The sequence below is a fragment of the Microtus pennsylvanicus genome, chromosome 6 (genome assembly GCF_037038515.1).
Source record: "Microtus pennsylvanicus isolate mMicPen1 chromosome 6, mMicPen1.hap1, whole genome shotgun sequence".
Classification (NCBI taxonomy): domain Eukaryota; kingdom Metazoa; phylum Chordata; class Mammalia; order Rodentia; family Cricetidae; genus Microtus; species Microtus pennsylvanicus.
The window spans coordinates 108,557,896-108,570,583 of record NC_134584.1 but is presented as its reverse complement, the minus strand read 5'-3'; the positions used below and the strand labels follow the sequence as shown (position 1 = coordinate 108,570,583).

The 12,688-nt window shown below is 40.6% G+C and overlaps 1 protein-coding gene across 2 annotated transcripts in view; it reads left to right on the top strand.

Annotated features, from left to right (window-relative positions):
* Cog4 (component of oligomeric golgi complex 4) overlaps positions 1-12,688 on the top strand; it is a 34,547-nt gene that overhangs the window by 5,474 nt on the left and 16,385 nt on the right. For both annotated transcript variants that reach the window (XM_075977326.1, XM_075977324.1), the window contains exons 5-9: positions 1,518-1,711; positions 6,186-6,291; positions 6,786-6,943; positions 8,300-8,358; positions 12,297-12,430. In XM_075977326.1, coding sequence (XP_075833441.1) covers positions 1,518-1,711; positions 6,186-6,291; positions 6,786-6,943; positions 8,300-8,358; positions 12,297-12,430 — 651 coding nt within the window. The remainder of the gene's footprint in view (positions 1-1,517; positions 1,712-6,185; positions 6,292-6,785; positions 6,944-8,299; positions 8,359-12,296; positions 12,431-12,688) is intronic.

The window sequence follows — 12,688 nt, the reverse complement described above, 5'->3', positions numbered from 1 at the left end:
TTGCGAACTTGACATAAGTTAGAGTTGCCTGGGCAGAACCTCAGTGGAGAAATGCCTACACTAGATTATCTATAGGTGAGTCTGTGGGGCATTTCTTTAATTAGTAATTGATCGCTCATATCTGGGCTGGTGGTCCATGAGACCAACTCAGTAAGCAGCATTTCTCCGTGACCTCTGCTTCAGTTCCTACCTCCAGGTTCCTACCTTGAGTTTCTGCCTTGGCTTACCCAATGGTATACTGTTACTTATAAACTCAAGTTGACTTTGGTCATGGTGTTTTACCATGGCAAAAGAAACTCTGAGACAATGGTAAAGGAAACTGATCTTGTATCTTCTAGTCTCTGGATAGTGGGTTATTGATGCTTAACCATATTGCTCATTTATAGAATTAAATTCTTGGGCTGGAAAACATAGTGTAGTTGGTAAAGTTCATGCCTCACTAAGACCTAAGTTTGATCCCCAGAACCTATGTAAAAATGCCAGACATGGTGGCACATGCCTACAGTCTTGTACTGGGATGCAGAGACAGGCTTCTGTAGCTCACTGGCTATCTAGTCTAGTATAGGTGGTAAGCTCTAGGCAAATGAGAGACTCTCTCTCAAAGGAAATGGACTGTGGTTTGTTATTTTTTTGTTTTTGGTTTGTTTGTTTGTTTTGTTGGTTGGTTTTGGTTTTTTCAAGACAGGGTTTCTCTGTAGCTTTGGAGCCTGTCTTGGAACTGGCTCTTGTAGACCAGGCTGGCCTGGAACTCACAGAGATCCACCTGCCTCTGCCTCCCGAGTGCTGAGATTAAAAGCGTGCACCACCCCCACCTGGCTAGGAAATGGGCTGTATTCTTAAGGATAATACCCAAGTTTGTATTCTATTCTACACATACATGCACTAAAAACATTCTTCGTGTAGGGTCTTGACTTTCTGTGACTGAGTCACTCCATCTCTGGAGAAGCCACTCGTCCTCATGCTGTGTGCGAGTGACTGGAGCTCTTCTTTAGGCTGGGACATGTAAACCTAGCAGTGGGAAGATCTTGAAGAATCGATCCATCTGGGGCAAATCACCTTCTTTAGTCACCATAGCAAAATACTTGCAGTATTTTGCAGATACTCTTCATACTTCTGCTTCTATCTGTTTATTACAGTTCCTTTTCCTGGAATGTGTCCCTCATACTCAGAATTTAAAGTCCTGTCCAGCTTTAAGAGATGATACATAACCTTTTCTAGGAAGTCTTTTTATTACTTCACCCAGAAATGTGACTGTTAGGCACCTTTCTTGGGACTTTTCTCATAAATTGTTATATATATTAAGACACAGATTTTATCTTTTACTTAATTATAACTTTCATGATAGTACAATCATGGCAGATTCATCTTTCATTCATCCACATTGCTAGTCTAGTATCTTGTACACAGTCAGTATTTAAACATATTTGCCATATGAATAGTGGTACACATTGTGGCATGGACCTGATTGATATAGTACCATTCCTTACATTGATCTTCATTTTCTCTCCATTGAGCAGGAAGCATTATTGATGCCAACCTGAAATTGCTGCAGGAAGCTGAGCAGCGTCTTAAAGGCATAGTAGCAGAGAAGTTTGCTATGGCGACCAAAGAAGGTGATTTGCCCCAGGTGGAACAATTCTTCAAGATCTTCCCACTGCTAGGTTTACATGAGGATGGGCTAAGCAAATTCTCAGAATACCTTTGCAAACAGGTATGGGCATTGTATTACAGTTCTCAAGAGTCACAGAACTTATGAAATGTATAATTTATTTATATATATATATATGGGATTTATTGGAATGGCTGCAGTCCAGATAATCCAACAATAGCTAGCTGTGAACAAAAAATTCAAGAATCCAAGAGTTGCTTGTCCCACAAGGCTGGATGTCTCAGCTGGTTTCTGTATGTGCTGGAATCCCGAAGAAGTAGGCTCCAGTGCCAGTGAAGGAATTGGATGTGCTAGCAAGGAAAGGACAAAAAGACAAAGCAAAAGCTCCCTTCTTCCATGTTTTTATGTAGACTTTCAACAGAAGTGTGGCCCAGATTAAAGGTGGGTCTTCCAGCCTCAAGATTTGGATCAAAGGCGAGTGTCTCTGGGCCTTAAAACCAAATTAAGGGCCTGTGTCTTCCAACCTTAATATCCAGATCAAAGCCGGACGGTGGTGGCACACGCCTTTAATCCCAGCACTCGGGGGCAGAAGCAGAGCAGGAAGATCTCTGTGAGTTCGAGGCCAGCCTGGTCTACAAGAACTAGTTCCAGGACAGACCCCAAAGCTACAGAGAAATCTTGTCTTGAGGAAAAAAAAAAATCCAGATCAAAGGCGTATTTTCCCCCTGCCTCAAAATACGGATCAAAGATGTGTGTCTTCCTACCTCAAAGGTCCAGACTAGAAGTGGATTTACCCACTTCAAACCAATCAGAAAATCTCTCACAGGTGTGATCACTATCACCGCCCAGTGGCACATTTTTTTAATAGCCTGTTCTTTTCTAGGCATAGCCTAGACATCTGCTGATATATATTGATTTTCAAAAGACCAGGTAAAAATATAAAAAAATTAAAATACAACTTCCCTTGAAAAGTTGAGTCACCCTTTCAAGCTGTTACTTAGGAACTACTTTCTGATTTTGTTTGTTTTTTTTTGACATAGACTCTTGTGGTTCTGGGTATAACTCAGTATGCAGACTGAGCTGTCCTTGAACTTGAACCTCCTACCCCTGTCTATAGGACTATAGGCATGTATCACTAAGGGGCTAGCTTCTTTTAAGATCAGTTGAAAGGATATGTAGGATGGCTTTGTTGCCAAAGGTACTTGAGTGTAAGCCTAGATCTAGAATTTGATCCCCAGAAGCTATGTAAAGGTGGACTGAGAAAACCTGACACTATAGAGTTGTCCTCTGACCTCCACATACACTGTGGCATGGATCTACCAGAGCTCACACACAAAGATTTAAAAAAAAAAAAACAAAAAACAGTTTTCAGTTATTATGATGATACGTGCTTGTAATCCCAGCATTTGGGAGAGGGAGGCTTGAGGGTCAGGAACTCAGGGTTGTTCTCTGCTACATAATAAATCATGAGACTTTATCTTTAAAAAAAGATTAGTCACCAAAGATGGTGTAGCATGATTAATAAAAACCCAAAGACAGATATTGGGGTTCAGCCTTAAGACCAGAAAAGCAAAGCAGCTAGCCACTGACTCTTCTTACCTCTACCTCAGTCCAAAAATGGCAGTCCTGCCTCCAGGAATCCTCAGAATGAGACTGAGACTGAAACCTGGTTGCTCAGTCCTGTGATCTCCTGTGATCTCAGTACTCAGGAGAGAGAAGCAGGTAGACCACTGAGTTTGAGACCAGCCTGGTCTACATAGTGAGTTCCAGAACAACCACGCAACCAGGGTTATGTAGAGATCTTGTCCCCCCACCCCCAAAAAAAAGAAAGAAAAGAAAAAAGAAACGATGAAAAAGGAAACCATTCAACATTTATTATTTTATTTTATTTTTGGTTTTCTGAGACAGGGTTTCTCTGTAGCTTTGGAGCCTGTCCTGGAACTAGCTCTTGTAGACCAGGTTGGCTTCGAACTCACACAGATCTGCCTACCTCTGCCTCCCAAGTACTGGGATTAAAGGCGTGCGCCACCACCGCTCGGCTTATTTTACTTTATAACAGTGACTCTCAAGCTTCCAAATGCTGCAGTCTTTTTTTTTTAAATATTTATTTATTTATTATGTATACAATATTCTGTCTGTGTGTATGCCTGCAGGCCAGAAGAGGGCACCAGACCTCAGTACAGATGGTTGTGAGCCTCCATGTGGTTGCTGGGAATTGAACTCAGGACCTTTGGAAGAGCAGGCAATGCTCTTAACCTCTGAGCCATCTCTCCAGCCCAATGCTGCAGTCTTTTACCCCCAACTATGAAATTATTTTATTACTACTTCATAACTATAATTTGGCTACTTTTATGAATTGTAATATAAATATTTTTGGAGGTAGAGGTTTACCAAAGGGGTCGCAAACCACAGATTGAGATCCATTTGTTGAAAAACATTTGTGGTTTGTTAAATAAATAGGGTATAAAATAGTAAGCTGTCATTCTTATTTCAGTTGAGGAGAGTGGCAGTAAAGATACATACTTATATAAGAACTGAATATTGTGGAAAGGAATTTGGATCTTGAGATGTAGGTAAGAGAAAGGACTTTGTTCCTTTTAAACATTTAAATATGTGCTTTACTGATTCTAAAAATTTAGTTAAAGATTAAGTAAGATGGCTAGATGTAGTAACACACGCCTTTAATCCCAGTACTCAGGAGGTTGAGGCAGGCAGATCTCTGGGAATTCTGAGCCAGCCTAGTCAATATAGTGAGTGCCAGGACACCCAGTGCCACATAGAGAGACTCCATCTCACACAAACAAACAGAAATTAAGCAAGATGACTCAATGAGTAGAGTCATTTGCTGTCAAGCCTAACAACCTGAGTTCAATTCCTTAGACCCACGGGGGACGGGGAACAATTCCAGTAAATTGTCCTCTGGCTTCCACACATGCACTGAGGCAAAGACACATGCACGCTCAGTTGTAAATGGAAAAACTATTACTTATACACTGTTTGGCCTATGACTCAGGCATATTCCTAGCTAGCTTTTACATCATAAATTAACCCATTTCTATTAATCTGTGCATCGCCACCAGGCTGTGACTTACCATTAAGGTTCTGGCATCTTTCTTCTTCGGCAGCTACATGGCAACTGCCTGACTCCACCTTTCTCCCTGCATTCAGTTTAGTTTTCTTTTTTTTTTTAAATATTTATTTATTTATGTATGTATGTATACAATATTCTGTCGGTATGCCTGAAGGCCAGAAGAGGGCGCCAGACCTCTTTACAGATGGTTGTGAGCCACCATGTGGTTGCTGGGAATTGAACTCAGGACCTTTGGAAGAGCAGGCAATGCTCTTAACCACTGAGCCATCTCTCCAGCCCCCAGTTTAGTTTTCCCACCTACCTATATTCTACCCTGTCATAGAACAAAACGGCTTCCTTATTAACCAATGGTAATAAAACATACTCATTAGCATATAGAGGGGTGATATAATAAAACATTTAATTAAAAACAGTTGCTAGGCATCATGGTATAACGTGTTTGTGATGCTAACCTGAGGAAGAAATATCACTAATTTAAGAAAGGCTATCCTTGGGGGCTGGAGAGATGGCTCAGCGGTTAAGAGCATTGCCTGCTCTTCCAAAGGTCCTGAGTTCAATTCCCAGCAACCACATGGTGGCTCACAACCGTCTGTAATGAGGTCTGGTGCCCTCTCCTGGCCTGCGGGGATACACACAGACAGACAGAACATTGTATATTATATATATAATAAATAAATAAATATTTTTTTTTAAAAAAAAGAAAGGCTAGCCTCATTTATACAGCCACTTCTAAGCCAGTTTGGACTATTTAGAGGGACCCTGACTCAATAATAAAATGTCCTATGGTACATTTTTAATTCTTAAAATATTTTCTTTTAATTTGTATTTTATGTGTATGGGGATTTTGTCTACATGTATATCTGTTCATCACTTGCATGCTTGGTACCTGTCGGGGCCAGAAGAGGACTTGTAACTGGAGTTACAGATGGTTATGAGCTACTTTGTAGGTTCTGGGAATTGAGTCAAGCCAGTGCGCTTGATTCAAGCCATCCACTGAGCTATCTCTCCAGCCCCCTCAACAAAGCACTATAAATACATCAAGTTATATTTAAGACATTTAAGGTCATTATTGAAATTAGGAGTATTTTCTCCTTTTAGCTAACAGTAGTCCATATTTTCAGAAATTAAAAGATTATTTATTCCCCCAAAGAGGAGAGCATCTGGGTATGATGACAGATAGCTTTGATCTGCATAGGCAGAGACAGGTAGATTTCTGTACCTTGGAGGCAAGCCTAATCTACATAGCAAGCAAGTTCCAGGCCACCAGCCAGGGTTATATAGTGAGACCCTGCCTCCAATCAGTCGGTCAGTCAATCAGTAAATAAATATAATCACATTCTCAGGTTCCTTGTCCTGCTTGAGCACCCACAAAGAGGTTCCTCAATGCTGCCTCCCACTTCTAACCACCAAGGGAACATGGTGGAAGAAAAGCTGACAAGAAGCCTTTGGTCTGAGAAATACGTGTCTGTTTCTTTCTGCTTTCAGGTGGCCAGCAAGGCTGAGGAGAACCTGCTGTTGGTGCTGGGGTCAGACATGAGTGACCGAAGAGCTGCTGTCATCTTTGCAGACACTCTCACTCTCCTGTTTGAGGGTGAGCCTCTCTCTACTATAGGGAGACCAAAGACGCTTTTTCCCAACATCTGCATCCTTGCCTTGCATTTCCCTCTACTCAGGTGTGTTTGGTTCAATCCTATAGTTTTCTGGAGTTGACCAGTTTCCAGATTAGTATCTGATTAGCAAGATTGGCGTCTCCAGAATGTTTAACATCCCTAACCCTCAAGACCTAAACTTAAAAAAAAAAACTAAATTTAACCTAAAATAAATTACTACAAGGAAGATGATCTATTCTAAAGACCCTGCTAGAGAAAACAGCTTTACTGTGACTTTTCAAGTGCCTGCTCATATACCAGTCACCATTTCTATTTCATAAATTTTCTTAACAACATCAAGCAACAACTAGAACTATCCATTTCAAATAGTAAGGTAGCTGAGAGGGATTGAGTTAGACCTAAGTTAATCTTTGATGGGGAAAGGAATTTATTTTATGGAAAAAGCATGTGGAGTCCAACTCTCACTTCCTTCTAGGGATTGCCCGAATTGTGGAAACCCACCAACCCATAGTGGAAACTTACTATGGACCTGGCAGACTCTATACCTTGATCAAGCATCTTCAAGTAGAATGTGACAAACAGGTGGAGACGGTGGTGAACAAGTTCGTCAAGCAGAGGGATTACCACCAGCAGGTGAGCAGAGGAAACCACCTTCAGGTTGAAAGCAGCTTTAGTCAGGGCAGCGCAGTCAGTAAACTAGAAGGAGAAGGAAAGATGCTGAATGTATATTGTTCTGCACCTTGCCTATTACTACCTTAACAGAAACAAGGTCAAATTCTTGGCCATTGAATATACGATAGTGCCCTCTAGTGATGCAAAGAGGATTTTTCTCCTAGGATACTGTTGAATGTCAAATATTAATAATTTGTTCTAAATTTTACCTTTTTTTCCTTATGGCTTCCTTTTCCATAACTATTTTCCATGTTTATAAGCACAGGAAATAAAAGTAGCATATAGAAATAGGAATGGCCAGCTGGACTTGGTGGTACCTGGCTGTAATCCCAGCAGTTGGGAGGCTGAAGCAGCAGGATCACCATTATCTTGAGGCCAGCCTAGACTACATAAGGAGATCCAGGCCAGCCTGAGTTAAGACTTACTGGAGTTTTTATTTTCTCTGTATGAATGTTTTGACCATGTTCACATATGTGCAGCATGTGAATGCCTAGTGCTCATGGAGGCCAGAAAAAGGAACCAGATCCCTTGGAACTGAAGTTACAGATGGTCGTTAACCACCACATGGGTTCTGGGAACCAAATTCCAATCCTCACCAAGAGCAGCAAGTGCTCTTGACCACTAAACCATCTCACCAGCCCCTGGTGTTACTTTTAAATGTAATTACAAGGGCCAGAGTGGTTAAGAGCATTTGCTGTTTTTCTAAAGAACCTGAGTTTGATTCCAGCACTTCCATCGTGGCTAACAATCATCTGTGACTTCAGTTCCAGAAGATTTGAAGCCCTCGTTGACCTTCACGCACACTAAACATACATTGTAGGCAAAATATCCATGCATAAAATAAAAATAAATAAAAATTAGTTGGGCAGTAGTGGTTTATGCCTTTAATCCCAGCACTTGGGAGGCAGAAGCAGGCAGATCTTGGTGAGTTTGAAGCCAGCCTGGTCTACAAGAGCTAGTTCCAGGACAGACTCCAATGCTACAGAGAAACCCTGTAAAAAAAATTAATTGGCCAGGTGGTGCTGATTCTGTCCTTTAATCCCAGCACTCAGGAGGCAGAGGCAAGCGGATCTCTGAGTTCAAGGCCAGCCTGGTCTACAGAGTGAGTTCCAGGACAGCCAGGGGTACACAGAGAAACCCCGTCTAGAGAAAAAAATTAAGTAGTGCCTAAACCAAAGGCAATCTTTGGCCAGAAAGTCCGTCCCTAGCTTGAAAGAAAAGTAAACCTAGTTAGCAACCTGAAACTTAGCCTCATAGGCGAGAATGGCCATTGGGAGGCAGGAATACTGTTCTGATTGATTTTGTGGTGTTTTGCAGTTCCGGCTTGTCCAGAGTAACTTGATGAGAAATTCTGCAACAGAAAAAATTGAACCAAGGTAATAATCCTTCAGCCTATGAGTTTCAATTACTCTTTACATCTAGTTTAGAGACTTCGTTAAAATGTGGTTTTTAGTTTTTATTTTATTTTATTATTTTGTTTTGTTTTTTGAAACAAGGTTTCTCTGTGCTCTCCTGGAACTCTCTATGTAAACCAGGATAACCTTGAACTCACAGAGATCCACTTGCCTCTGCCTCCCATGTACCAGGATTAAAGACCTGTGTCACCATGCCCACAGTGATTTTATTCACTTTTTTAAAAATGGTTTATTTTTATTTTATGTGCATTGGTGTTTCATCTGCATGTGTGTCTGTGTGAGGGTGTCGGATCCTCTGGAACCGGAGTTACAGTTGAGAGCTGCCATGTAGGTACACGGGATTGAACTTAGGTCCCCTTGAAGAGCCCAGATTCATAGCAATCTACCTGCCTCCGTCTTCCAAATGCTGAGATTACAGACATGAACCACCAATTTCCAACTCTTATCAATTTTTCCTAATGGAAGATACCATACAAAAATATATATATATAACACATGTAGTTGATAAAGAATAACAGATCAGTGGCTGAGGATATTTCCATTGGTAAGAGTGTTTACCTAGTATGCACAAAGCCCAACACCACATAAAAAATAAAATGATAGTTCATGCCTAGCACCCCAGAAGGTAGACACAGGAGGATCAGAAGTTCAAGGTCATAGTCAGCTACAGCTACATAGTGAATTCAAGGCTAGCCTATACTAGTGAGACCCTATTTCAAAACAAAATTAGGGACTGGAGAGATGGCTCAATGGTTAAGTTTGGTTTCCAGCACCCAAATCAGTGTCTCAACAATCACCTGTAATTCCAGCTTCAAGAAATCCAACATCTTTGAAATCTGTGGGCATCTACACCTACCCAGATACAGACATCCACATCCACACATAATTAATTTTTTTAATTAAGGGGCTGGAGAGATGTCTCAGCAGTGAAGATCATTAGCTATTCTTCCATATGGCAGCTTACTGCTATCTGTAACTCCAGTTCCAGGGGTTCCAGCACCCTCTCTGCCCTCTGCAGGCACTGCATGCTCTTGTTGAGTAGACGTAAATCTTGTGGGCAAAACACCTATACACATAACATAGAAAAAACTTGTTTTTTTTTTAATAGAAAAAAACTTTTTAAACGTTTTAGTTTTAAAAATTAAATAAAAAAATTTTTACTGTGTACATATTATATACCAGATACTGGTTCCTAGGCTAGCAAAGTGACCAAAACCAAATATAATTCTTTTCTTATGGCACTTATAATCTATCAAATTGATGGTAATTGTTCTAGTTTGCTTTCTGTTTCTGTGATCAACACCAATAACCAAAAGCAAGTTGGGGTGGGGAAGTTGTTTGACTTACATGTTCTAATCACAGTCCATCATTAAGGGAAGCTGACACAAAAACTCAAGCAGGCAGGAACTGATAGCAGAGACTATGGAGTGGAGTGCTACTTACTGACATGTCCTTCATGGCTTGCAAAGTTTTCTTTGTTGTACATCCCAGGACCACCTCCCAGGGCTAGCACCACGTTCTGGGCCCTTTCACACTAGTCATTAACTAAGAAAATGCCTCACAGACTTGCCTGTAGTACAATCCTATGAAAGCATTTTCTCATTTGAGGGTCTTCCCAGAATACCATAGCTTATGTTAAATTGACTTAAAAAAAAAAAACTAACCAGCAGCTGCACAGTGGTGGCACACACTTTAATCCCAGCACTCAAGAAGCAGAGGCAGGTAGCCTGGTCAATAGAGTGAGTTCCAGGACAGCCAGGACTACACAGAGAAATCTTGTTGAAAAACCAAAACAAGCAAACAACCTAACCAGCATAATAATGATAGCTAATGTGTATATAATGGTCATTGTATGCTGGGCAATACTTAACAAATATTAATAATGAATAATAATGATAACTAACATGTATATAACATTCATAGTATGCTAGACAGTACCTAACAAATATACCACTTACTTCAAGGTGTGTCAACCTCCACACTACTCGCTTTTTGGCTGGGTAGTTTCTGTGTTATTTTTTAGGAACTGTCCTATAAACTCTGAGATGAATAGGAGCATCCTTGTCTCTATCCACTGTAGTCCCTTGGGAGAAGCAAAAATCAGTAGTAAATCACTGATTTAATTTACAACTCTTTTCAAATGAACAGACTAAAGCCTAAAGATGCCAAATGACTTGACCAAGATAATAAAGTTAGAAAATGGCAGAGCCAGAAATAGAATCCAAGCAGTTTAGTTCTAGAATACATGCTGTTAACCACTGGGGTATATGAAGTATAAAGTACAGAGAGCATGTAATGAGATATAACCAAATGTGGTCAAGTTTCAAAAATTCTTTCTGAGGAGATGGCCGTAAGCCTGAGACTGGAAGAATGAGTCTGAGTATAAGAAAGAGTGTCCCAGATAGCATAAGGAAAGTATGTGCAAAATACTGGAGAGAGCCTGAAATAAGATGATCATTAGGGGGTCATTAGAGAGTCAGGCCCAGGTCATGTATCAGTAATGGAGGACTGTGCAAACTATATGACCAGATTTGTGTTTTGTCCAGTTCTTTTCAGTGTGTGAAGGGAGTTTGTATTTATAGTGAGATCAGGTTCATCTTCTTGTTCTTGTGGATATCAGTGGTCCTAGCACAATTCATTTGAATGGGTCATTCATCCCTCCATTCAATTGTCCTAATAGTCTCAATTAAGATCACTCATGAAGCAGAGGCAGGAGGATCTCTATCAGTTTGAGACCAGCCTGGTCTATGGCCAGCCAAGGCTACATAAAGAGATCCTGTTTTAAAAAAACAAACAAAATCAGTTGACTACCTAGACTCTCAATTTGATTCCATTTATACATGTATCTTTACACTAGCAATGCGTAGTCTTCACTAGCTTTGGGGGGAGTGTTTGTACATGTGTATACATGCGCTCAAGTGCATGTTGTGTGTTTATTTATATGTGTGAGTCCCCAGGTCAGGGGAGACTTTGGGTACCTATTCTGTCACTCTCCTCCTCTTCTCTTGTCCACCTCACTTACTTAAGACCAAGTCTATCACCGGACTTGAAGCTTGCTGTTTCAGGTAGGCTGGTTGGCCTGGCTTCTTTTCTTTTTCTTTCTTTTTTTTTTCTTAATTTTTTTAAAGACTTATTAGCGTTATTTTATGTGCATTGGTGTGAAGGTGTCAGATCTTATGGAACTGCATTTTCAGACAGGTGTGAGCTGCCATATGGATGCTGGGAATTGAACCCAGGTCCTCTGGAAGAGCAATCAGTGCTCTTAACCACTGAGCCATATGTCCAGCCCCTGGCTTCTTTTCTTTTCTTTCTTTCTTTTTCTTTTTTTTTTTTTTTAAAAAAAACATGGGTGCAGGGGATTCCAACTTAGGTCCTCATTTTGTAAAGCAAGCACTCTTAGCCAGTGAATTCAGGAAGTTCAAGTCCTCAAATTTCATTTTCTCAGGATTGTTTTGGCTGTTCACTGAGATAGATGGTTTAATGGTGTTTCTTAAAATCTCATGGTTCAATTAAGATTAGGGAAGAATATTTTCTTTTACAGAAGCATAGGTAATTTTTATATTGGAGGTAAATGATTCAGGTACTGGCCAGTGAAAAATATGGTTGAAACTGGGTGTAGTAGCACACACCTTTAATCCCAGCACTCAGGAGGCAGAAGCAGGCAGATCTCTGTGAGTTTGAGGCAGCCTGTTCTACAGAGTTCCAGAACAACCAGAGCTTTATAGAGAGACCCTGATAAAGCAAGAAAAAGAAAATGTCTCTATGACAAATAAGGCAATGCAGCCACCAAGCAGAACTATCCTTATGTACCTGGGTTAGGAGGAGGGAGCCTGTGTTTACCTTGTAGCCTTCAATTTAGAGGAATAAAGCATTCTTATTCCATGTGTTCTTTATCTTAGGGAGCTGGACCCCATCCTGACTGAGGTCACTCTGATGAATGCCCGAAGTGAGCTGTACTTACGCTTCCTCAGGAAGAGGATCAGCGCAGATTTTGAGGTGGGGGACTCCACAGCTTCAGAAGATGTAAAGCAAGGTAAAAAATATTTTTCACATTGGGTGGGAGGACTGGCATAAGCTGTTGGCACTGTCTTGTCACAGCCAAGCCACAGAGCTCCTAATAAGAAAACACTGAGTTTCTGGACAAAATGACCTTTAGAGGAAATGTTCAGTGTGCCACATCTTAGAATTAGACTGGAATTTTGAGGCTTCTAAACACTTTATCTAAAGGCAAGGAAAACCAATGTCCATTCATTTCTTTTTTTTTTTTTTAATATTTATTTATTTATTATGT